The sequence below is a fragment of the Lethenteron reissneri genome, chromosome 4 (assembly GCF_015708825.2).
Source record: "Lethenteron reissneri isolate LAM-NWPU_2019-01 chromosome 4, ASM1570882v1, whole genome shotgun sequence".
Classification (NCBI taxonomy): Eukaryota; Metazoa; Chordata; class Hyperoartia; order Petromyzontiformes; family Petromyzontidae; genus Lethenteron; species Lethenteron reissneri.
This window is the reverse complement of record NC_083782.1, coordinates 3,507,522-3,535,022: the sequence shown is the minus strand read 5'-3', so window position 1 is coordinate 3,535,022 and position 27,501 is coordinate 3,507,522. Positions and strand designations below refer to the sequence as shown.

Sequence of the window (27,501 nt, the reverse complement as noted above, 5' to 3'; positions counted from 1 at the left end):
ACACTACATTATACACTACACTACTATACACTACACAATACACTACATTATACACTACACTACTATACACTACACTACACACTAGTGCTGTACTAGTGACGAATTGGCACGTTCTGTTTACGTGACAACCCTTACTAGTTGGCTGTGTCGGGTGGTGGTGGGTTTTTAACGACACATTTATATATTTACGCGATTTAACCCAGTAGAAAACCTCTTATGGATGATATTGTCGTGAACGCCTCCTACTACGTGTTGAACTGTTACTCATCCTGTTTAGCGTTGAACATTCGTTTAAACCGTGTACAACGTTCACTCTGTCATCCCTCCCCCACCTCGAGTTTAAAAAAAAATTAAACAAGGTCAAGCTGAATAACTGCCTGGCCTGTTAAATAAAAGATAACACAAAATAACTATTCGCGTCGTCATGGAGAATATAAGTTAAAACAAGAATCACGCAGACGATGTCCCTCCTTGCCAAAGCCTTCACGTAAAATATAAAAGTACATCTTTCTTAGCACATCACATCAGCCACGTGGCCTTCTGGGAGTCATTATTTTCTGCAGCACTTGTTCAATATAAGCAAACTGTCGATCGGCGTTGACATTTACCATCTCATCGGCAGAGTAAGTCCTGCTAAATGCAACTCTGGGGAACTGTTAAATAATATAGCATCACACCAGGACCCAGTATTTTAAAAAGAGGGCTCTTGCCTCATACTGTACATCTGGACGTTCGCGAGCATTGATTCAGGTAAACTGATTACTGATGAGACACTTTGTCTCGAAACGAGTCCAGAGGTCTTCCATGTACTGGAATCAACTTTGCTGAATGAATGCACTCCCAGAAGGCCATGCGGCCGATAGGTTGTATATAAAATAAAAGGGATAAAAAAATCACAACAATCTACATGCTTGCGTTACTCATGATCTTCCCGACGACGCCGATCATCATGTTGTGTTGTGTAAAACGGTGTCGAGGGCGTCCTCACCTTCCATGGCGAAGGGCTTGCCCACCTGCAGCAGCCGGCAGTCGGGATCAACCGAGACCTCGTAATCCAGCAGCGCTTTGTCCATTATGAAGGCGTCCAGCAGACCACTCCTGGTGGCATGACAGCACAGCGAGGCGAAGGTTTGAATTAAAATGTTCCAAGAGACCCCCTTTTCAATGTGGACATCGAAATTACATGGCTTGGTACGAGCACGCGCAATTTCGCTGAGCGGTGCTGCAAGCGGTTGGCACGATGCTCTACGATTCCCGCTTTCGACCAATGTCGGTTACGTACATCTGAACCGGTTCTGGGCCCACTCTACGTCGACTCGGCCTTACATGAATAATGTGGTATGGTGTAAAAACATTGGCACGTGGGAGACAAAGGCGGCCGGGAGCAGTGCTGGCCGCCCACCCCCTTGTGCGAGGCACCGACCCAAGTAGGTGCTCGCGAATAATCGCTTTCCCCATCAGCCTGCTCAAGGCTGCACGGGTGGAACATTGCCTCTGGTTTGCCTCCCACAAGAGCTTCACCGTCTGAAATGTAACGAAAAATAACAGGGGGCAAGCAGAGCCCCTCGGCACGTCCCTTCGAGGCTGTAAATTCTGCAGAAGGCGGCCGCTCGAAAGGAGAAGTGATGGGCACTCAGGGTCAACAGCGGGCGCTGTCCGTGCAAGCGGAGGGCGCGGGGAGTATGGAGCGGCCGATGCCAAAAGACAAGTTGTTTGCGATGGCTAAGGCCAAGCTGTGCGCACGTCGGTTTCTGCCCCCAATCCTCCCCCCCCCCCCACCGTGCTCGCCTCTCGGTGCGCGAGCGGGGATGGTTCCCGCGAGCCTCTCTCCCCGTCTCTCTCTCTCTGCGTTCGAAGCACTCAGAGCGGAGGCAACGACCGACGAGCCAACGAGAGGGACAACCCCCCCCCCCCCCCCCCCACTTCGTCGAAGGCAAGCCTAGGTCACGGGGTTATTCGTTAAAAAAGCAAATAAATGCGTTGGGGTGCTTGAAGTTTAGCGGTGGTTGCCGCAATGCACTATGAACCTGCCGGCCCGAGATCGACTCCCGGCCTACGGCTAAGTGATATAGAAACGGGTCTTGGATTTGGCCCCTTCACGACACCGAACTGACCGGCATGGGGGAGCCTTTCATCTAGTAGTACATTGACAGATGAATGTAAGTTATTAATTACTATCGTATTTATATGAAGTTTAAATGATTTCCTTCTCAATTGAGCGTTCACTTTTAGGAAACGCAAGTGGGCTAGGGCAGGGACACATCGCGAGGGTTAGGGTTCATAGTTAGCGTTAGAGAATAATGACAGAGTGGCAGCCAATAGATGGAACATATCTACTGAGAACACCACTGAGGAAATCTTCGTCACGACATCAACTTGTGGGCAGGAGCTACATGGATTATCCAAATCGCATAACCGTAAGAATTGGTGATGGCCTTCAGGAGACTTTCATCCAGCAGTAGATAGACAGTCGGTGATGATGAAACCCCACGCAGTTTGTCTCTCCATTCTTCATACAATATTGGCATGCAGTGCTATTGTGCGACCGGAATAATATATATTTTCGCAACACAAACTTACCACGGGAATTACACGAAGTTAAATGTGTCACAAGACCCACGTGTGCCCGTATAGCTGACACCTTTTTACCGATTGGAAGTTAAAGAAGCCAATACGCCTTGGTGACATTATCAGAGACCTTGGACACATTTCACGACCGCCTAATCTCACTGGTGAGTCTCACCAACGGTGGGATCAAAATTCAATCGCTAGAAAAAATACTTTCACCGAAGATAATGATTCGTATGCTCGTACAACGCGTGAACGGCACTGGGAGCCAGCTCAATTGAGTGTGGGTTTGTACTCCAGATTTCCCTGGATTTTCTAAGATTTTCTTCCAAATTACTGTTGATTTATTAAATTTTTTAGAACAAATCGCGGATCGTAAGTTCGCCAACAACGAGGGAAGACTGTGATACAAAAAAGGAAATATAGCAAAGCAGTCCACTGCCAAGATTTTTGCGGAAATAAATTCACAACATATTTTGTCAGGCAGTGAACTCTTTTGGCCTTCCCCTGGAATGCACACAATGACATCAAGAGCTCTGTCATACTCCATCGTTTTATGAAAATGCCACACACACACACAAACTACTACAGGAAATTACCTTGTCAAAATTGAGCACTTTTGTTGGCCGGATATGGCTGTTGTCTTTTAACAACGTATGTAAAACAAGGCAACACAAACGGAATAATTTGTCAATGTTACCACTGCTGATGTATAATTACAACCATTCACACTGCATGGCACGCATTTATCCCTTACTACCAAAATCCATCAACATTTCACGGGTGCAATAACATTACCGAATAAAACTTTTTTGTTCACTTTTTTTCCAATGCATTTTTCCTATTTTAACACGTTGTTAACCTCTTGTAATTACAATTTTCCTCGCGCTCTCTCTCTCACTCAACTGTCGAGTGTGGCGACAGATAGCAGGGGAAGAGGGCGCAGAGGAAGACAGCTTAAAAGATGACAGCAGTGAGACGGAACTACAGAGTTCGGAGGTCAGGACGACACGGGAGAAGTTGGTGGATTGGAATGAGAGAAAATGGCATTTGTCCAACAGTGGGAAATCACTAGCTGACATGAACAACAGCACCAGGAGCATATCTCCGTGTGCAAACAGTTCTGTTCGAAGTGCCCCCTGTATGGAGGCTCGTAAATACCACGTGGAGTGTTAAATCATTCAATGTTGTGCACTTACGATCATCATCAGCCATGATCTATCCACATACAGAGGCATCGTTTTCGCAAACGTTCAATGAGCTGTCGAGAAGAAACTTAGAGAGTTGTTATTTAAATAGACCACCATGTATATGTTGTGAATGTGGATATTCAATGATTCCATTATTATGGTTTATACTACGAGCAAAACTTAAATTCTCTCCCCCTCCGTGAAGCATCTTGAGATGAAGTTGCATTCAGACGCTATCTAAATGCATATTGTATTTACGTAAGAAAACTAAAGGATTTTAAAGTAACATGAGTTTTTATTATATCATTATCATTATAATTATTTTCCTTAAGCATACACAAGAGGAAAGGCAAGCCTTCCACTGAGAATAGTAATTTCCCTCCATAGTAATGTGGAATTTCGGCTTCTAGCCTCGAGGCAGCCAATGACGAAGGCAACCATGGACTGACGCTCGTGTGAGTGTGTGCGGGGGGGGGGGGGGCATTTTCAGCTTGCCTCGTGGTCTGTCTACTGCCAACAACAAAACAACCGAGCGAGGCTGTTATCTGCAATGGAGCAACTGACCCCCGTTTTTCTTCAAATCTCCGGAACGGAACTGGAGAAGATTGTCCCTTCCCTGAACTTTACTCACCGCGAGCCGTCCCCACGTGACATTCTCTCGTAAGTTTTGCTTCTATCTGCAGAAAGTGCGCGCTATCTTGGCAACGTCTCGTCGAAGCCAAGCACCGAGCTCTCACCACGCTCAAAAAATACATTATCCCACTCATCGTCATCAGCCATGATCGTTCCGCTGCTGGATGACGGCCTGCACCCCCCCTGCCAAGCTGCCACCGCCTCTTCACGATCCTGCGATGAAAATTATCCGTGGTAGAGCCTATGCAAGAGCTGATTTTATCACTCCGTCTCTTTGGCGGACGTGCTCTCTCTGTTGCGTGGGCCATTGTTGGTTACTATCATTGATCATTGTCTGCCATCCCATTCTGCGGACTCGTCCTGCCAATGCCCACTCGCTTTTTTTCAGTCAAATCGGTATGATTGATTTTAATATATTTGTGCCCTGTTCTAAGCATTCCTTGTTTCTATATCTCAAAGTAATTAATGACTTTTAAATTTTAGTTGCATTTTTCTGTTGTTAATGGCCTTATTTTTGGATTCATACACCAAAGTGAGTAATACACGACAATTTAAATGGATCTTTTGCACATTCAGTCTTCCAAAAGCACTCCAAACTGCCACGTGTTTCCCTCTTTATTTAATAATTTCTACGATGTTCCAACGTCAATAATTGCCCAAGGTGTTTATGCTCCGATGTGTTTCTCAAGTGTTTGTGTGAGCATGTATGCGGTTTAGTGTAGCGGTAGTGTAGGGAGCGGTAGTGCAGCGGTTAGCGCGCTGTGCTACGAACTCGGTGACTCGAGTTCGATTTCAGCTCACAGCCAAAACCAGTCAATTTTATCTGAACCGGTCCTGGGTCCACCCTAGGTCGACTCAGTCTCAAATGAGTACTTAGTGGGATGTGTTAAAACATTGCCACTAGGGAGACAAAGGCGGTCGGGCATGGTGCTGGCCAACCACGCCATCGGGTGCCGTTTCGGCCTTCATAGGTGCTCACGAACAGCAATTGCCCCACCCAGCAGTATAACAAAAGCAGTAATTGACCACTTCACAACTCCTCCTCCCCCGCTGCCCTTCCTGGCTCCTCCCCCCTTAACCACTATATAAGGTACAGATATTTTGCTGTGACGGTTTCACCTGAAGACGGAAGCTTGTGTTGCCTCCGAAACGTCGTGATTTTTATTGTTTTATTTTTATTAATTTTAATTTCATTTTTTACTTACGTGACTTTACCGAAAGAACTAAGAGTATTGTCTGTTAAGGCTATCCTGGGGGGTCTTTATCTTTGCATCTTAACCGCTGTTATTTTGACGAACTAAACTCAATGTACAATAAACAAACACGCGTGTAAATGTTTTTTTTCCAAACATGTTTTCAGCAACGCCGATTAATTCGAACAAATTTGGTGAGAGTAAATCTTTGAGATGGATTTGAGAAAACCACATATGTCTCATTATGACCTTGAGAGAGGCTCCATCAATAAGAGGAACGTGTGTAAGGTAATTAAGGGCATATATTGTCTCCTAATGAACTGAGGATTATAATTAGCTGGTGTTGATTTTCATTGGTGCGAAAACGTATTTTGTACCAATTTATATCTCATTATGGCTGAGACTCTATGGTAACTTTATATTTATAAATCATATCGAATTGCATTAAAAAAACTAATTAAAACGGCTGTGCATCTTAAAACAATTCATGAAGCTTATAAGAAAATTACATCCGACACACACGCAAAATCATTTGGCAGGCCCCATGCAATGTCGACCCAGAATCTAATATATATTTCGCATGCTTTGCTCATGATGAAAACGTGTATTTTAGCATTGACGTTAGAAACTCGGTAAAACGAATTGTGCTTTAATGTATTTTACGTGTAACGGTTAGCGCAAAGGAACCTGCAATCCAGAGGTCGCAGGTTCGATGCCATCTCCTGGCACGACAGATAGGTCAAATGGCACGTGTTTTAAATCTCCCCTCACCTCTGTTCCACCGAGCTATGAAGCCCCTTTTCACGAATGCCCAGTGTAACTGGGACACACGGCATTTCGCTGTGTGTGGGGGGGGGGGGGGGGTAAAGTGTGGGTATTCCCAGAATTCCCGAGATTTTTGGGGAGCGCGGAAGAGTAGGCCAATAATCGCTGCTATAGAGGGGCACATTAAAGCCCCCTCGAGTCGAGCATCCTCCACCAGCAGTGGCGTGAGCAAGCCATTGCAGAGCTGTACCTTTACCATTGCATTTCTCACGACAAACAAAGTCGTGCGGCATAAAGTGCCTCGGCAGATTTGTTGTTGTTGTTGTTTTGTGTGTGGCATTTACATCGGAAGATTCCCGTGGGAATTTTGGATGCACAATTGTTCACACGTTAGACCTGCCGTAGGACGCAGAGGGGAACTCGGGGGAATTTTGCTTTGGAAATGCCAGCAAGGACAGCGCATCTGCCTCTTTAATCCCCGAAGCGCAAATCCCGATGCGGGTCGGGAGTCTGTCATGGCCATGGCTCTGAGCTGTTTACGTTCGTGTGCGCAGTGCTCGTTACACAAGCTTCAGAGTCGGGATTAAGTGCTTTGCTCTTCAGTTGCGCGTCGTTCAGGCTAAAGGCAGAGCCGGGAACAAGGTGGACTAGAGCGTATATACATTTACGGGCAATCGGAAAAATCTAATTTTATTTTGACCCCGTGCGTAAATGCGGTGTCGGTAACTTTATAAAACAGAAATAATAATTGGATTTGTTTTATATACGTAAACAAAAAATATTTTCAGTATACATCTAAAATAGATTTTATGCTTGTCAATTTGTCCAATTGAGAATAACATTATCTTTGATGGCTGGATTGATTTTTTAAAAATCTATTTGAGGCCGTTTATAACGAGGAATTTCGTTTCGAGAAAGGATTAAGACAATGTGGAAGTTCGGAAGAGGACACGGCAGGGCAGTGCTGGGGAGTATGATTTAGGCGTATGCATGTTTAATGACTCTCGAAAACTTTTTTAGGGCGCAGATAACGTCCTCTCATATCCTACAGTACTTAGAGCTATGACTAGCACACAGCACTGGGCGAGAATAACAACAGATAATTGGGCAAGGACAGCACACCAAACAACGACGGCGGCGTCGAAGCTATACATTCCGATCCCAGGGCAGCCCCAAGCTCTCTCAGTCCCCGCCTTTTAATCCCCCCCCCCCCCCCCCCCCGGCGTGGCCCCGCCCCTTCCCCGCCCCTCCCCCGCCCACGCCCCTGGCCACGCCCTCTTTCCCAAACTGGCTCAGCCCATACTCTTTGGTTTTTTCGGTAAAGTCACGTCGGTATAAAATAAAATAAATTAAATCAGGACGTTTCCGGTGCAAATCAAGCGTCTGCCATCAGGTGGGACAACCACAGCAAGAAACAATTGCTGAAGTGGGCCCGAAACGTCGTGATTTAAAAAAAATTTCTACCTACGTAACTTTACCGAAAGAACCAAAGAGTATGGATCCCTGCAGTCACGAAAACTTCAAATCTGGCTCAGGGAATAGGGGCCACGCACGGCCCCTATCCCCTCATTATCTCCACCCACGCACCGTCTCTCTCTTTCCGCACTGTCCCTACACATGTACAGGGACTCCTCTACTTACGAACGAGTTTGGTTCCAAAGGTCTGTTCGTTAGTCGATTTGTTCGTAAGTCCAACTTTGCTCATGGCGATTCCAAACATGTTGTACAGTGTATACACTGAACATGGGGAATGGCTTTAAAAGTTGCATACTCTCTTGTAGATATAGATGCCACTGGTTCTTCACGTTCTGCAGATATAGATGCCCCGACCGCCATCTATTGCACGGCAGTGAACTTACGACTCTCGGTCCGAAGTGGCAACTGGACATACGGTCAGGTTTGTTCGTATCTCTGAAAGTTCATGAGTCGAATGTTTGTAAGTAGAGGCGTCCCTCCGTGTTGGACTTCTCGTGCACCGTACATAGCCAATCGTGCTAATCGGAGGTGCATGTGTAGGGGTGTTAGAGAGAGAGCCCGTTATGCATGGCAGCTTATGGCAAACAACCACAGTGGGCAGGGCTACGTGAGTGCACGGGGAGGTGCTCTCTACGACGTCCGCGCCAGGCACCCTGGGGGGGGCTGATTCAGAGTTATGATCCCCCGGGGCCCCACCCCTCAGCGGGGGGTTGGGTATAAAAGGGGATGTGTCGGAGGGCTCGGGGAGAAATGTTAAGCTAACCAGTGAAGACTGAAGACGTCTTAGCTAGAGGCCTGAACTCCCCTGGTTCGCCGTCCTTATCAGGGCCGAACAGGATCGAGCCAGCGGCGTGGTCCCGAGAGCCAGAGCCGGTGCTCTTGTCAGAGCTGGTCTGGGACTCAGGGTACCGGGCCCGACTTACCAGTGTCGGGCCAGATAGCCTCCCTTAGCCCGTTAGTGGAGGACTAGGAGGCAGGCTAGGAGTAGCTAGCGCGTGTATCCCCAGCTAGCCGGGTGAGGGGGCCGATACCCCCTCTAGTGTTGTATGCCAAAACCGTGCTGTGTGAAATAAACCCGTGTGCCTCCCACTCCGGCGTCCAAGAGTCGTGAACTCTACTACACATAAACGGTTGCGCTGGGTGATTCACGTGTGTGCAGCATGGGGAAGGGCCAATTGCTGAGACATCCATTGGCGTGGTCTCCATAAGGAGTCAATCGCCGGATTTGAAATCGAGATCTCAGATGGTGAGCATTACCATGACACTTTTCTTTGACCAGGTAAGGCCCACTGAGCTTCATAGCTCTTTGTCAGAAGCGACCTGGCCATCACAAATGAGAGCTCCACAAAGTGGCTTATCGCATAGGATTGCACAACAGACGATTACTCTAAATGCACGTCGATGATAAATGTGTAAGGCAAAACCGGAGGATCAGGCAACTACGGGCAGATAGTCAGAGAGAACATGCAAACTTCGAATGTATACAAGTGTCAGTGTCAGGATCGAACCCACGACCTCGAGTTCGAGTGGCTCGAGTTGAGCGCGTCGTTTGAGCCGGCTCATTTGAGCCAGTGCCAAGTCCGAGCCGAACGAACCACAACGAAGGGTGACTTTGTGAGAACCGTGGTGGTGGGGGGTGGAGGGAGGGAGAGAAACGGGGGGAGCGCGGGGGGGGTTGGCGCACCTGAGGCGGGCGATGCCCTGCGAAGCGGAAGGCACGTTGTGCTGGCGCATGTGATCGTGGATCTCCGGGAAGACCTTCGCCACGTAGCTCTCGGCCCCGCTTCCCCGCACCGTCCCGCAGCGCACGCCGTGCGACGGATGCTGCAGCTGGGCGCACCGACACACGCGCACACGCACGCACAGATAAAGGCAAATATCCAACACCGTATAGCAAGTGCTGTTAGCGAGCACCTACGAAGGTCCGTCACGGCACGAGTAGGGGGTGGACCACCAACACCACGCCCGGCCGCCTTTGTCTCGTGACCTAGGGGAGGCGAATGACCGGTTAAGATAATCGTCGCTTGTGTTGCCCGCGAGCGGGAACCAAACCGGGGCCGTCAGGTTCGCAGCGCAGCGCGTGAACCGCTACACTGCCGTTCCCTCCCCGTTACACACGTGGGCACGTCTGCGTGCACGGACGAGCGCACTCACGAACAACGGGCACGCGCCCAACACACACACAGACCCAGATGCACGATACACATTCACGTGCCACGGCCAAGAGGACATCGCCTTAGAAGGAATAAATATATGAAAGTAGACATTTCGGGTAATGGCTCTACTCCATAGCACAAGGTAGAGAAGCCAGAGGGATAGGGAGGGCGATTCTCTTGAGATCTCACGCTGTTCAGTGTAGTCTCAGACTCTGATCATCATCAGCTGCATTTCTCCGGTCTCTCTATTCATATCCGCATTCTAAATCATCACGTCCATTCCGCCAAGAGCACGGAACGGCAGTTCTCTCGTCGTGGCTAACCGACCTCGACATCGTCATTTATCTCCTGAACACGTTGCGGGAATACGCAACGGTAGGACAGAATGTAGGCGTGCTATCATTAGTGGAAGGCGCCTTACAAATAAATGTAAATTATTTTCTAAGAAGGACCATTCTCCCGGAAACATCGACCATTATTTTGCAAAACTCGACATCTGAACTCCGAGGACCGCTCTTGCAGTCTCATCACCACCACTGATTAGCACGGCTGGCTACGTGCCATGCGAGACAGGTCCACACATACATAATACATACCCTCTGCTTCTCAGTCTCCCCCCTTGTTACCCGGTCGACACGTGCTTCAAGGGTCGCTCTCGCAGCCTTGCGTGCAGCTCAAATAAAAAAAAATTGGCAGTGGATTTGATTTGAGAAACCGGGTGCGCAAGCGTGGGTGTAGTTTTGCCCACTCGCTCTCCGTTCAACGCTCTTGCTGCTCGGTCATTGCATCCACGAAGGCCACGGATTGCGAAGACAGCAAACATCCCGGGATCGTAATTGATCATTTGCACCTGAGAGACTTGGGGTGTGCGAGATGATGCAGCTCTCGTCGTGAGGGACCTTGGCTAGGGGCATTGCCGCTTTTCGCACAGCCACTTCGCTCACGTGATTTATGTGTGAGCGCGCGCGCGTGAGCAACGGCACGAGTCGCCGGTTTGATCCCCCAGTCGCGGCAGTGGAAACAAAGGACAAGATTCCGAAATCATCGCCGCCCCTGTCCGCCGAGCGGTCAATGGGCAAGGCGCGTGCGGTGGGGTAAAGTGTGGGTAACTTCCCACCTCTTCGAAGACATCTGGCCAGCGTGTAAGGGGCCGTCCATAAATGACGTCACGCGATTTTGGACGATTTTTGACCCCCCCCCCCTCGTCACAAGGCGTCACAAAAAATCAAACCCCCCCTCAAATATGACGTCACAAAGCTCTGCCCCCCCCCCCCCCCAAAATATTCATTGTAGTGCGTATTTAATGTGGCGCTGCACTCTGATGTTGTAGGAGAAAACATTTATTAAAAAGTCTATTTAATTAAGTAGAACGTGTTGTCTACATTTATTTAAAGTTGCGCATTTTGATGTGACGTCACATTTCTAAAACGCCCCCCCCCCCCCGAGTCACACATCGTCACAAATGTCTGACCCCCCCCCCCAGGTGCGTGACGTCATTTATGGACGGCCCCTAAGGGTAGGCCTAAAATACCATTTGGCGCATCTGCCGGCGGCGGCATGAGCAAAGCCTTTGCAGGGCTGCACCTTTGCCAATTATTGCAAGCCACCGACTATAATTTGCTTTGTCGTATTTGCTTGGACACCCGTCGCAGTCCGTTCCACGCAGGATGCATGAACACTCCGCCACGTTGACGTGAGCTCACTCGGCTCGAAGTGTCATCGCTAGCTCTGTGTCGTCTCTGGGACGGCCGGGCCAAGAGGAGTGAGATCCGGTGGCTTTCCAGGGCCAAGTTCAATCTGACCTCACGTGCCAATCCGCCCGAACCCCCTTGAGTGTGCGTCCTGAATGTCCTTTTTAGAAATGCATGAACGGAGATCGCAAACGTTGTGCCGGTCCGTAAATTGCTATCGTTTCTGAGGTTTAGCGCACTCTCTCTACCTTTTTGGTATATTTGCAACTTGCCCGGTTACTAAGAGCCAGAATTTCCAGAGAACGTCACATGTTCACGACTCCTAACAAAAGGTGTTCGTAAGGCATTTCTTTCATGTTGTTTATAAGCGTGTATTTTGTGCTGGTAAGGCATTTGTTTCATGTATTACTACATTCTGTTGCTACACACTGATGCCGAATTTTTCCCGCGCACATTCGAAAAATGTCCCCTGCACGGTATCCATGCAGCAGCCTTTGCCCCTCCCAACTACTGAAACCCACGGGTTGATATACTCATGCACACACACACACAAAACCCAACACATTATAGACATCCCTGCGCTGCCAATATGAGTCAGCTGTGCTCAATGATAATCCAATATGTTTGTAACAGAAAAAAAAACTCAACACATTTGTCGATAAGACTGTGGCCTTGAAAGGAAAACAATATATACATATATAAGAGGCGATGTTTTGTGCTAGAGCCGCTTGTTCATAGCACATGACATCTCTGAGGTGCTATATCATTACACACAAAGTGCTTGCCACAAATTAACCACGGCACCTTGCTGATCGCGTCAAGGAGCGTGAACCATCACGCGAACTCTGGTCGTACTCACGGCGGCGGGCTTTTGTCTGCTAGTCGCGCGCTTTCAGACGCGGCCGTCTAGAACGCTCCTCCTTACGACATCGTGAAGCGACTGGGAGCTATGCATTAAAAAATATAAAATTGTGTTTAGTTTGTTGTCCTTACCCCCTGCGCCTCGTATTAGCATGGTTGGCTGCGTACAGTGCGATAGAAGTTCAACACACGTACATACAAGTGTGACAATGTGTTTGAGCAGCTCCGCTACATTGTACGTAGTACATTCACCCGCACCCTACAGAAAGCGCGCTGTCCCAATATCGCGTCCATCGCCATAAGCACAAGCATTTTTTGACAGAGACAAACGCCGCTTACATGCAGCGCTGATAAAGGTCGATCAGTTAGCTCATCGACCGCAATTCGTATTCCGCGGAATAAATTGTGTTTCCACACCATTACCCCGGGAGGCAGGTGACTACGACAAAACAGCCTCGTTTGATTTTCCACGCAAGGCAGCTAAGCGATGCCTCCGACCAAATCACTCCGGAATGCGCAGATCACGCCACAAGCTAAGCGCGGGTTGAGCCTGGGGAAGTGCTTGGATGGACAACCTCCGGTCCCCAAAGCAGGCTGTTGCGGTGTGGGCTTCTGCTCAGCTATGCTGTCAGAAGAGAGTGGGGTGCAACAGCAAGTCCAATGGTTTCCCATCTTCGCCACGTTATTGTGAAGGTCCGCGCGCACTCGCGTATGCTATGCGTCTGTGGGTCCCTGTGTGAGCCGACGGGTCTCTGTATGCAAGTCTATGCGAGTCTCTGCGTGACTCCAAAAGGACATCTCGACGTGTGGGTCTCTTTTGTCGGTCTTTGTTGTGAGTCTACAAATCTCTCTGTCAGTATTTTGTGCCAGGTTACAGGGGTATTCCCTCCAGCTTCCGAGACGTTTGGCCTCCCATTGAAAGAAGTTTAGATCCTGTCAATCAAAGCCTCCCCAGCACACGTTTTCCGAGTTGTGTTTCTGCGCTCTAAACTAAACACGTGTTTAATGTACCGCATCAGGCCCGATGAGATATACGGTACAACCTAGGTTTAATGTACCCCCATTCAACGGATCTCGGATGTAACGGACACAATTTGTTGAATCAAGAGTTTTATCCGAAGATCAGACAACAACAACAACAACAAAAACGGACTTTTTACCAAACAACGGACTAAGTCCAGTAATCGGGAAATCAGTCCGGTCAATATTCGCTTCCTCCCCTGAAATGGGTGCACGGCATTAATGACACTGCACGTGTTTTTTTTTTATTAAAATTAGGTCAACACATATGAGGAATAAAAGTGGAAATTGAGTTGACAGTACAGCATCGTATACGTAACTTTGAGACAAAGATGAACAGTGATGGCTTGATGTTTGGACAGTTTCAACAGGACGGGTTGGTATGGCGTTAAAATACAAAGTCTCTACATGTAACCCTCCACTCAAATTAAAATGTGAATGTACAGTAGTACTATATTACAGTATTAGTTCATCACTGCAATGTATTAACGTATTATTAATGTACACGTATCATAAACTAGCATTATTACTGTGTTGATTTTCCTATTATTAAAAGCATTACAATATTTTATAACAATCCATTACTGAACTGTCGGTGAGTCGCTTGCGTGTGGTATGGTGTGATTTAATGCTCTAAATACGTAATTTGGCCATTAAGGGACAATTGGATTCTCCGGACATCCCTTCCACCCTATTAGTCCGTTAAACCTAGGGGGCTCACTCTATTGCTCTTCTTCAGAAGCGACATGGCCACGCATGATAGCTGCTTATCAACGTGGGGATTCATAGCGGCCAAACAACTCGAAACGCACGTTGAACGAGACGGCATTCTGTACGCGGGTTTAAATTGAGCAGTGTTCCCATTCGTCGAGAGGCCAATCTGCACGCGTTTTCATTCAGATACGGCTCCTCTCAGTTCTGCATGGCCATTGCTTTAGAATCACATTGTGCGATTCCTGTTGAGATTGGCCATTCCTTTGGCCGTTGTTTAAGAACTGATTTTTGTTTTTGTATTTGGTTTGTTGTACTTCCCCCACACCTCTGATTTGCACGCTTGGCCACGTTCAACATGCTGGTAAAAAATCGAAAGAGAGAAAGCCCCCCTCCGCCAGGATTACAGAAGGGCATTAGCAGAACCATTCAAGGAAGGGGACGCAAGCTGAGAAGGCCATTGTGCCAGCCAGTGAAGGAAACTACATTGCCGTGTTGCAATTGAACGAGAGAAGACTTTGGAGCTGAAGCCGCGTAAATCCGTCGCGCCAAGTGAACGCACTGCGTGTGCTCGAGATCGTGGGTCAGAGCCAGTGTCGGGTGTTTGTGTATGTTTGTGGCCACTTCATAAGAAATCCTTCGGAGCCCGTGTTGCGTTTGCCATTCCGTTGGACTCCTTATAAATCCTTAAAGCTGCAAGAACGGCTCTGGGAGATTGTGAGAGAGCTGTGGGGAGACGCCGAAAGATTGACTCGTCCCTATCTGGGGCGACACTGCACACATGGATGCTACTCGAGACGTAGCCATACAGAAGCAAATTAAATTTGGTATCGATGGATCGTGGCTTTAAAGGTGTTGAGAACAGTGCAGGCATGTGGAGCAAATATTTACATTGACATCGGTTTTACATAAAGAGCTTGTCTGCCGTTAATTAACGGCATTTTACGAGGTTTATTGATATGTGGGGGGATTTTTAGGTCAACTGAGTATTTCGTTTTGATCCCGACAATCAGAAAGCAAAGACAGATCGCTGGTGGAGGTTTGCGGATCGACAGCCAACCATGCTAATCGCACCTCCGATTAGCACGGTTAGCTACGCACGGTGCAAAATAAGTTCAGCATACATGCATATCGAATCTTTGATTCGCACGGTTGGCTACGTACGGTGCGAAATAAGTTTAACATGCATACGATAGCAGCAGCATCTAGTAACTCGTGAAGTGACACTGCAGCTGTCACAAAGCACTCTGGGTAATGTCAATATGGCGGGCAAGCCCCACTGTCACAATGCGCAGCGGGGCGGCAGCGCGTTACGCGATGAGATTTTTATCGCGGTGATGGGGAATAAAAAAAAAAAAACCTCAGCGTGAAATGTTACATGTAGTTTTAACTGTACGAATCCATGATACATTAGTCTCCAGGCAGAACGTGTGAGCGGTGCAAAATGTTTAAAAATGGATGCGAGTTCATGCAAGAGTGATGAGGGTGTGAAAAACAGATGTCCCGAGAATGTGCCAAGTGCAACCTATCCTAAAGAAGTCCTTCGCTTCTGGCAGCAAATAAGATGTAACAACGCCGAGGGGAGAAATTCACACGGATGTCGGCGGATTATGGTGGAAAATTGAATCGGCCTCAACCACTTCCATGCTGCGTTTCACATTTACGAGGGCGAATGGTACTGGTTAACCTTGGATGACCCTCGTAAACAAACGCTGTGAGCGGTGTTCAATTGTTAAAAAAGATGTAACTTCAAGGATGTAAGAATCTTTAAGCTGTGGTGTTAGGCAAGTGTGCTCATTATAAAATGTGTGACACGTACACTTGTTCGCAAGCATTTTCTTCCCGATGTGATGATCCGTACAAAAAGCATACGTTACATAAATGACGTACATTTCTGTGATTACGATTGATGACCCAGAAACTGCCTCGCTGAGTCTCCAGACTTTAAAGAGAATTTTGCCGATTTGTTTTTCTCACAGAAATTGTAAAACTAATTTCTCGTCAGAGCTGCTTGCTGTTGTCTTCAAGTTCGTCACTCTTTCCCCCGCCTACCGCGTACCTCCGATTATCACGGTTGGCTCTGACGTCCATGACGTCCATATCGCCAAGAGCACGGAACGGCAAAACGACACGAACTGTCGTCTCCTGAAGCCCCCTCGTCGTGTCGAGCCGACCTCGCCATTGGCATTTGGCTCCTGAACACATTGCAGCCCTGACGCTAGAATAGGGTAGAATGTACGCGCGCTATCAAGAAGGTCCATTGTCCAAAACATCGGCCATAATTGTAGTATATAATTACAATAACCCCCCCCCCCCCTCAAATCTTTGCACCTGATGAGTTAATGATGACGTCACCCTGCTGCTGCTCTATATAAGAACGGGAGACAGAGGAGAGCCTCACCATTCTGGCGAATTGCCCGATGATGCTGGATGCAATTACCAGCGAAACGTCGTACTCAAATTGTAAATGTTGTGGTTTCACGCTTCAACACACCGGTGGGCTAAAGCAGTGAACTATTTGTCTTTTGTCAACGTGACACTTTTTTACTGATTGGCCGTGTCGGGTGGTGGAGGGTTACGACACATTTATAAATAACGCGATCTAAACCCAAAAACGTTGATTAGTGAATAATATTGGTCGCGAAAGCCTCACACGTGTTCAACTGATCATTGTGTAAACTCGACATCTGAAATCCGAGGACCGCTCTTGCAGTCTCATCACCACCGCCGCCGTCAGATTAGCACGGCTGGCTACGTGCGGTGCGAAAGAAGTTCAGCATGGATACATATCAGAATCAGAATATTTATACTGGAGGAATCCGATAAGCTATGAAGCTCTTTTTCCACAGATGCCCAGTAGGAAATATACACACAGGGGGTGAGAGCCAGAGAGCATCTTTTGCTTGCTATACATCGCTGGCTTTCAGTTATATAAAGTATACGCACGGACACCAATAACATTATCAGAATTGTTCCAGCCCGCACCCAAACCCCCGCTCCTTCTGCTCTTGATCTTCCCTCAGTATCCACAATAGAGGCTATTTTGGGTTAGATCGCGTAAATATAAATGCGTCGTTAAACCAGCCACCACCCGACACAGCCAATTAGTAAGGCTTGTCACTTAAACAAAACGTGGCGATGATTGGCTAGTTCGGCACACACCGGTTGTGCGTTGGAAAGTGAACCGGAACATTTACAATTCGAGTGTCTGTGACGTTTTGCTGGTAATTGCAACCAGCCTCATCAGGCGAAAGCCAGAGTTGTGGACACATCCTTCCTCCTGTTTCAGTCTTGTTAGTTACCCCCCCTTCCCCCCCTATATGAATCTTCACCGCATTCCCCCATCGCGTAGTCCTCACTGAGTTGGGACAGGGGTTACAACTCCCCCACAAATTCGACACAACGATCGCCGTTGCGCCGATATTGAACTCCCGAGGAGTTTCTGTTCCAACCCCCGCCCCTCCTCCCCCAATGTGGATCGGCCGTATTGTACCGGGCTCGCGTTGAGTCGCGATAAAAAACAAAACACTTTTGAAAAAAAAACAATAAAAATCGTAAGAATTTCCAGCGCACGCGGAGCAATGCAAGCTCAGCGACTGCAATTCGCGGGCAGTGGGACAGCATTTCACGTCGACGCGACGAATGAATCAGCTCGCGATCAATCGAGCGCTCACGCAGCAACAGCTACGGGTTTCAGAGGTAGAAAGCAGTAAGCGCGTGTGCGCGATAAAGTGCGCAATGCGTCAGGAGGGGGGGGGGGGGGAGCGTGCAATCTTTACGTTTTATAAATACATTTGCGTCTTTGCCACAGCTGTATCCAGATTGCGCCGCCGGGGTTCCACGCCACGGGGAAGGAGGCATCCGTTTGCGCAGAGCAGCGCAGCCCGTTGTGTTCGAGAAGTGGATATCAGAGAGCTACTCCCGTTGAGATCCCTCAAGTAGTAGTAGTAATACTTAGGATTAATTTCATTTTAAATAGCGTCATTAATGCAATTGAATCCCACCACGCTGCACATCGATTATCCAGCTACGTAGACAGATGATACAAAAACAAAAAACCCCACTATTTAGCAAAACAAATGCATATGTAAATAACTAAAAAAGGAAAATACACAACAAGAACAATCATCGCAGAGAAAATAAATTAAAATAAATAAATCCGTTCGGTCGCCATACCCCAGACCACAATCCCAACGTTTAGCCGGATTTTGGAGAACCTCCACTGGAGGGGTGGTGGAGTGGCCAAAATGTCACAAGTCAGTTGGACAATAATGTAAACGTCTGCTTCCCAGCGTACGCTGGCCCCTCACAGTAGGAGGCAGAAATGCCCCAACCCGCTCTGCTACGGAGAGCAGTATCTTGTCCCACGCCGATCAAACCGATATTTACAATTCCTAAGAGCTGAAACGTAGGCCAATCAAGTGCCAGAACCAATTCGAATGTGATGCTTTTCATTTTATTTCGTCGTGCAGTCATTGGTGATCAGGCTGAGACCATGCCCTCACAACTACCCTCTTCATCACATTATTCAAACCCAACATCTTAGCAGCGCCAGCTCAGCGCTCTGACTTCTGAGCCACCAAGCCACCTCCAAAAAGGCATCTTTGTAATTATGGAAAAAATAAAAATCCGTGAAAACCCCGCAGGATGATGGAAAGCAGATGCGGGAGTTGATACAAAAAAAAATCCCACCATCGTTTGAGAGGCGTGCGCTTTTAAGGGGGCAGAAATTATGTTATCCTGCCGAGTAGACGGATTAAAAGTGTTTACTTAAAAAAAATGCTCCCACGATTCACTCCATTGGCCCTACTTGTGATTAAAATGTACACCCACCTGCACGCCGAAGGACAGAAACTGACGGCAAAAATCTGACAACAGTACGGAACAATGGTTCAGTGTTGTTCAGTCCCCGAGACCGCATCTGTTCTGAAGGCTCCATTGAACGGCGGCTAATGCATTATTTGAAGCAACAAGCCAAAACAAATAATGCCAAGGTCTAGATATATAAGGTTAACCTTCCGAATGTGACAAAACATACTCGGTAAGTATACACTTTTGCATGGTACGGTGAAACGTGGATTTGTTTATTCAAACTATAAGCATGTATGCCTGGAATCACGCAACGATTGGTTATTTACACTTAATTCAAGAAGCTGGTTCGTAAGAGGGTTCCCGTAAAAACCAAAAAAACGTCCGGATGATTTGGATTCCGCGCGCGTTGCTACGTTCCGCAGGAATCTAATCACGAATCGAATTGTGATCCCGTATCGCGACAGTTTTTGGAATCATGGAGACGGTAAATCGTTACAACTCCTCAATGAACAGTGTCAAAGAGGTGAAGGGGCAGCCCTGCAATTGTTCGGAGCCGCCGTGGAAAGATGTTAACTTCCTCGCCATGGTATAAAGGAGGTCGTGGTTGGGTTCGATCCCGACCCCTGACGCCTGCTGTATATGTTCGAGTTTGCGGTGTCTCTCTCTACCCACGTGGTCTCCTGAATTTTCTTCCGGGTCCTCCTGTGTTTCCCTTCACATTGATGATCGACGTCACGCGTTTAGAGTATTTGGCTGCTGTAAATTTCCACATGATAATCCACCTCTTTGAGCTATTATTTGTGTACAGGTCGCTTCTGTAAAAAGAGCTACAATGCCTTACCTGGTAAAAAAACTAGTTTAGTTTTATTTGAGTTTGCTCAGAGCACTGCCTTCTCGAAAGGGAGCTCCAGAAAGCTTCCTGTGGAGGATATATTGGCCTACTCTTCCACTCCTCAGAACAGGTGGGAATAGCCACGCCTTATCCCACCACAGACCTGTCGATCGACTAAATGTTGGCGTAGTAGAGAACTGGGAGGACTTCATTTAGCACTGCTTTGATGGAGGTCAGTAAACTATTAGTCATTTTCTTGGTTCTTTCGGTAAAGTCACGTAGAAGGGAAATAATAAACTAATAAAAATAAAACATAATAAGATACAATTCTCACGACGTTTCGGCCACAACGTAAGCAGCCGTCCTCAGGTGAAGAACAGGTCTGTCGGAAAGACAGCGTCTGAATGAACACCACCAAGCTTGGCAGCGTATATTTAAGCCGGGTTAGGGGAGGAAGGGCGCCTTGACATAGGAATTTGCATATCAACAGAGGAATTTAGCATCTTTATGGAAAATGCAGATATGGGATTAGTCACTACTTGTGGAATGCGTAGGAGGGGGGGGGGGTCTCAAAGTCATATTATGCTCCTGTATTATGTAGGATTAGCAGTAATAAAGGGAAGGAATTTTAATAGTAAGGAGCTGCAGCAGCCAAACCACCACGTAAAAAAACTAAAATATAAACTACATCAATATCATCAATATACTAAATATACTCTCCAATAAGCTGAGCTACTAACAGTAAGTCATACATTACAATTCTAAATGTAGTAATAGCTTCAGTGGCTTTCTAATTTCAGAAGGGAGAGCGTCTCAGGAGGCCGCATACAGTAGATAGTGGATATAATTCGAAAAGAGGTGCAGAATATAAGTCCACGGAGCATACAAATCTGAGCAGCTGAGTCCGTTCCATGAACGGGACTTGTGGCTTAGAAGAAAACACAATGGAGAAGTGGCCCAAACTCACACACCACATTGGAGGTGCCCCTCCCACCCCCCGTTGCGAGAGATAACAGCGATAGCCGATGCTGTCTGGAGGAAAATCGAACGATCTCCCAACGTGGGCAAAGTGAGAACACGGGGATCAAATGGGAAAAAAATGTCACGGCAGCCGAATCAACGGAGAGCGCGCTATCCACATACATCTCCAGCAAGACATTCATGCCGCTCACTTTTGCCCCGGCGATCTGGAGGAATGCGCACGAGACGTGAAAAAAATTAACCCGTAAAAACAAAGTTTTTCACTATAAATCCTTTATATGCGTGTTCAATGGGCCACAACCCAGCCCACATTGGTCTTTGAAACGGGCGGCTCGAGTCCTCTCGTCCTCTGGCTTGAGATGGCTGCCACCTATGGGTCAGATGATTGCCTGCCACCATTAAGCAATTGGTAATTAAATATAAAAAAAAATTACCTAAAAAGTGTCAAATTTTGGAGAAAAAAATTTCACGAAAAGAAATTGTCACGCACAACGAGTCTGTATGCAAAATGTCAGCTCGATTGGATCACGGGAAGTGGGTTAAAAAACGACCGAAAGATTTACACGGTCGTAAGCGGCAAGCAAGCAAGCAAGTGAACTTAATATAAAGGATTGAAAGAGAACCCAGCCCGGGCAACGTGTGTGTTTTTTTTTCTCGGACTTATTTCGAACGAAACAAAACGCTGGCTACCTCCCCCCCCCCTCCGTCCAAGCGACACTAATTACGATGTTTAATACCTCGCTCGCATTAATGGCACGTTCACAGGGGTGGAGGGAATTGATCACAAGGGGCAACGGAGGCATCCTGGGAAGTGAGATGAAGAATATTCTCCGTTTCAACCCACCGAGTGATTTATTTTCTCCCACAAAAGGACGGGAAACTGTGAAAGTGAACGCTTGGCGCTGCGATTTTTTTCCCCCGAGACCATTACAAAACACGTGGAAATGTGGCTTGTGGTGAGAAGTTAATTAAAGTAGATAATTGTAGGATTCAACGTTTTTGTATGCTGCATGGTACTTAAAGCTTCGTGAGTTTATTGGGGATATTTTTGTTTTAATTGAGATAGTTAACGTTTCGTCATGCGCAGTTAACATCTCGTCATGATATCCATTAATGATATTCATTAAGTGTACAATAATTAATATCATTAATGTAAAAAAAAATTGGTTCACCGTAGGGACTTTCAATGTTAGCTCTAACTGTATTTAATACCTTAAAAATAAGAAAAACAACCTGCTCGTTCTAGATTAGAAGTTTTCGTGACTGCAAGGATCCATACTCTTTGGTTCTTTCGGTAAAATTTTATTAAATTTTTTCACCTACGTGCCTTTACTGAAAGAACCGAAGAGTATGCAACCTGCTCGTGTCTTAAAACAGCGGCTGTCATGCTTTAAAGTGTCTGGGCCCCAGAGTGGGAAACGCGACATTTTGCAACCACCTGCCCCAGTGCCATAAGAACAGAGATGAGCAACACTGAGCACCCAATTGTCCTGCTTTCTATACTAAATAGTGGGGCGGTGGGAGGGGGAATGACGCTTATGCGTGGGTTACGTAACAGTTTCCAACGTGCGTTTGTCTTCGTAGGTATTGACTTGCCATCGCAGAAGACGGCTGCTTGCAGCTGTCACGGGAATATGCATTTGCACATTTTTAAAAAAATTTGCTCTGGTTGTTCGATTCCGAATTGATAAAATTGCAGCGGCAACAACAATAACAACTTTGATTTAAAGCTTTTGTGACTGCAGGGATTCATATTCTTGGTGCTTTCGGTAAAGTCACGTAGAAGGGAAATAATAAAATAATATAAATATAAAACAATAAAAATTATCACGACGTTTCGACTGCAACACAAGCAATCATCATCAGGTGTGATGAATATGAATCAGGTGTGATGATGATTGCTTGTGTTGCAGTTGAAACGTCGTGATAATTTTTATTGTTTTATATTTATTTAATTTTATTATTTCCCTTCTACGTGACTTTACCGAAAGAACCACGAATAACAATAACAATAACAAAAAACACCTAACAACATTAAAGAGAAATAGTATATTATAGGCAATAGTAGATATGACCCTTTATCATAGCACCTTCTCCAGCCTCTCTGTCCTGCAAAAACCGGGACGGGTGGCAACACGACTCCAGCAGCAGCAGCAGCAGTGTGTCCTACAAATGAGAGTGCGCTTGCACAACCCGACTCAGAATATGAATACTGCAGGAATCCGATGAGCCATGAAGCTCTTTTTCACCGATGTCCAGTGGGGGCACGTGGTAAGAACGTCACAACTGTAGTGACGTCAATGGAGTCACGATGTCGTTGAGCGCCAGCTGCTGTCACAAGAGTGGAATTGTGCGTCTGGAGCCTCTCTCTGGCACCAGAGTTGGTATGGGGCCGTCCATAAATGACGTGACGCGATTATTGACGATTTTTGACTCCCCCCCTCCCATCGTCACACGGCGTCACAAAAAGTCAGACCCCCCCCTCAAATACGACGTCACAAAGCATGCTTCAAATCGCTTTAAACTATTGTCATTGTAGTGCGTATGTAATGTGGCGCTGCACTCTGATGTTGTAGGAGAAAACATTTATTAAAACGTCTATTTAATTAAGTAGAACGTGTCGTCTGTATTTATTTAAAATTGCGCATTTTGATATGACGTCACATTTCTCAACCCCCCCCCCCCCCCTCGTCACACATCGTCACAAATTTCTGACCCCCCCTAGGTGCGTGACGTCATTTATGGACGGCCCCTATGGCATGGACGTGGGACCTAGGGGGGATAGTTCTGGTGACGGTCAGAGAGAGGGCAAGTGAGGACGTGACAGTCTGGGTGAACCCGGGAGGGCACGTGACCGGGACAGGGTAGCGAGGGAGGGCAAAAGGGTGTTCTTGAGGGACACGTGATGCTCGGTCGAGAACCTTCTGGTGAGACCCAGAAGGGGGTGTGGCCTAAGGCGGAGCGAGGCCGAAGGCGGAGCGAGGCCACGCCTCTCGGGAGCATGAAGGGGAGGTCCCGAGAGCAATCGCGGCTCTCTGTTTGAATGGAACCCGTCGGTGTTACGTCTCTTCCATCCTGGGTCCTCGGTCTTCGGTCTTTACGCTCGGCTTCGTGGGTCAGGCAGTGAGTTACTGACTGACCCGGTTACGTAGTTACCCCATTGCTGTCTTGTTAAGCAAGTGTACGTGTATGCAGTTACCCTGTTGGGGTGTTATACTACACGTGTTGCCTCCAAGTTCTAGTGTGTGTCTCCGTGGAACCCGCTACACAACAACAACAAACAGTACAAAAACACGACGGTAGTGCAAAGTACAAGAGAGGTAAACAAATCATACAAACACAAACAAATACAACACTAAATCATCCGCCTCCTACCAGGCAACCCACTGAGGTATTAACTTATTTTTCAAAGCGACCTGGCTACAGATGACAGCTAGACGAAGCGACGTCATCATTTGGGCATTCATAGTGGCCAAATAATCTAAATAGCGCGCAACGAACATTTCTTAATTGTGGAGGACACAAAAAAATATAAAAAAAACGGAGGATCCGGAGGGAACAAAAAATCGACTCCAGTAGCCGCGGTGACCGCAGTAGCAGCGCGTTCTACAAACGAGAGTGCGCGTGCGATGTGATCCACGGGCGTATTGCAGCGGAGTGTTTGCTTATCCGCCTTGCTCGCTCGCTGCACCGCTGTTTGCTCATTGCACATTGCCCGTAGATTGAATTTGATCGCTCGGGGTTTGATTCGATCAAAGGAAGGTCCCCCACACTTTCAATTCCCAGTTTCCGCCCGATAAACACACCGCGCCGAAGATGACAACGGGGTCCGCTGAAACACCACCACCACCATCAGCACCACCAACACCACCACCATCAGCACCACCAACAACAAAAAAACCTGTCGCGTTGTCGGATGAGTTTGAGTTCGATTGGGGGCCCCTCCTGTGCAGCGTGCGTAGTCTCCGTGAGCTTTGCCAAGTGAGAGGTTCATCTTCTTGGTTCTTTCGGTAAAGTCACGTAAAAGGGAAGTAATAAAATAATAAAAATAAAACATAACAAAATAATTAATTATTTCATTTTATTATAAATAATTATTTTTTATTATGTTTTATTTTTATTATTATTATAAATAATTATTTTATTTTATTATGTTTTATTTTTATTATTTTATTACTTCCCTTCTACGCGACTTTACCGAAAGAACCAAGAAGATGAAACTGGGAATCCCTGCAGTCACGAAAGCTTTAAATCGAAAGTGAGAGGTTGTCGGGACTTGATCAGTTGGCGTGCTTGTCTGTATGCATGTAGAACTTCTTTCATACCGTATGTAGCCAATCGCGGAGGTTTAATGGGGTCCCCCCCTCCCCTGTATTACACCCCCTCCCCAACCCCTCTTTGTATCCCCGTGCCTGGGACTCAGTACAGTCTGCAAGGGCCGGGGATCTCCACTGCTCATTGTATGGAGATCGCGACGTGCGTGTGTGATACGGGGTTCGGTGGTGTAGTGGGTAGCGGTCACCCGGGTTCGATTCCCGCTCACGGCCAACACCAGTGACGATAATCTGAACCGGTCCTGGGCCTCCCGTAGGCCGATTCAGCCTCAAATGAGTACCTGGGGCGGTGTTTAAGCATCGCCACTGGGGAGACAAAGGCGGTTGGGCGTGGTACTAGCTTTGATGCGTCTAAGCCACTGCGCCAGCCAAGTTATTGGGCGAGGCAGTACAGAAAATAGGTTTCTGACCTCTATTCATTGAGTTGGGTAGATTATAGAAGTGTACACGTAGGAGTTGTCTTCGGCAAATTGTTACTCCCGCCACGTACAAATAATACTTATTCGTATAAGTCTCCCAACGAATGTGCACGTGCACTGCTCGATAAAGGCTTCTCCCTGCTCTGTCACTCGAGGGAATGGTTTGACCATACTTCGCCACGGTGGTCTGTGCTGGCTTGTGAAGTGGGGGGGGGGGGGGGGATGGAGTAGGGGGCCAGGATCCTGGGCAGGTATCGAACTCGGGTCGCTGGATTCACAGTGCAGTGTCCAAAGCAGTAACAGCGCTGATTGTGTTTTTTTCCAAATGTTATTGTTCTTGTCTGAGCGATATGAACCCAGAACACGTATGTTTGTCGCCGTATAATAAATGATTAAAATAAACAATTATACGCGACACAAACACAACTTAACACGTGCGCCTCACAACTATTTTTTTGGTTTAAATATAAATCAAATCAAACAATCGTTCGATTCCTAATTAACTTTCGTGCAGCTGAGCCATAAGGTAAAGGGTAAGGCCCTGCAATTGCTCGCTCGCGCCACTGCCGCCAGACAATCCTCCACTCGAGGCGTCTCCAGAGAGCTCCCGCGGTGTTGCGGCCTCCACCCCCTCCCTCCACGCTCGGCCAGGCATCTCGTACGAGGGCGGCAGTACCCACACTTTACCCCACCACCACATCGCCACGTGGCCCATCGACGAGCCGCGAATCGCGTGGTCATTCACAACTGCTGGGCGGACAGCGCTTTGAAAAGGGTGACTGGGTGGGCGGAGGCTATGGGATGTGAGAAGCGTGCATCGTTGCTCTCAACTGCCGCGCCTGGAGATTGAATGTGAACCGGACGACCTCTGGGGTCTGATGTGCCGCCAAACATCGCAACCGCTGCGGAACGGCCTGTGTAGATGAAACAATTTTAATCACGGATAACGCTATTATCTCTCTTTTTTTATTGTCTTACAAAAGCCATCGAGAGAGCGAGCGCATCAGCAAGTGCAATAAAAAAACCCATGCAGAATTCTCACGCAAAATTAAACAGGCTCTCAAATAGCCAGAGCAAGCAGTAATACTAAAGGGAATTTGATATTACGTGTATTTAGTATTTACAGAAAATCTGTTTGCCGTGGGATGATACGCTGAGGGTAATAAGCTTCGAAAATGTAATCTGGGCAAATTTGTTGTTGTTGCGCCTACAAATGACTTTTTTCTTTATCGTGCTGCAGCCAGACTGCTAAGAACCCTCTTTGTTTTGGTGAATGTCTTTTTTATACATCTTGTAACGGCGCCTTATGTGTGTTTTTTTGTTTTGGGTTTTTGTTGACGTGTGGGCTATGATTAGATATCTTGAAACAACATCGGCCTCTGCGAGAGATTTTAAGAGCCTTCAAGAGACATGGATGTTCTTTCGGTAAAGTCACGTAGAAGGGAAATCATAAAATAATAAAAATTCATTATACAATTCTCACGACGTTTCGATTGCAACACAAGCAGTCCCGAAAACTTTAAATGGAAAAAAAAAACATGGATGTGTTTTGTTTCCGTCTCATATTGTTTTATTACTTTAATGAAGCTGCCATCTTTCTAGTTTCTAAGTTTTTTTTAACAAAATTAGCTTTGAGAAAGATATTTTCAAACATATAATGGGTGGGTTTGGGGGGGGGGGGGATTGGCGCAGTAGTTAGCGCACTGAGCTATGAATTCGGCCACCTGAGTTCGATTACCGGCCACGGCGAACACCAGTGGCGAGTAATATCTGAAGCGTTCATGGGCAGCCCTTTCACCAACCTGTACTGATCAGCGTAGTGAAGTTTGGTCAAACATCCCACGTTCATGAACAGCATG

The 27,501-nt window shown here is 47.1% G+C and overlaps 1 protein-coding gene across 1 annotated transcript in view; it reads right to left on the bottom strand.

Moving 5' to 3' along the window:
* Positions 1 to 27,501, bottom strand: part of LOC133349242 (glutamate receptor ionotropic, NMDA 3A-like) — a 90,831-nt gene that overhangs the window by 28,133 nt on the left and 35,197 nt on the right. The window contains exons 5-6 of the mRNA XM_061562572.1: positions 9,510 to 9,655; positions 989 to 1,098 (exon numbers count right to left, since the gene is read on the bottom strand). Coding sequence (XP_061418556.1) covers positions 989 to 1,098; positions 9,510 to 9,655 — 256 coding nt within the window. The remainder of the gene's footprint in view (positions 1 to 988; positions 1,099 to 9,509; positions 9,656 to 27,501) is intronic.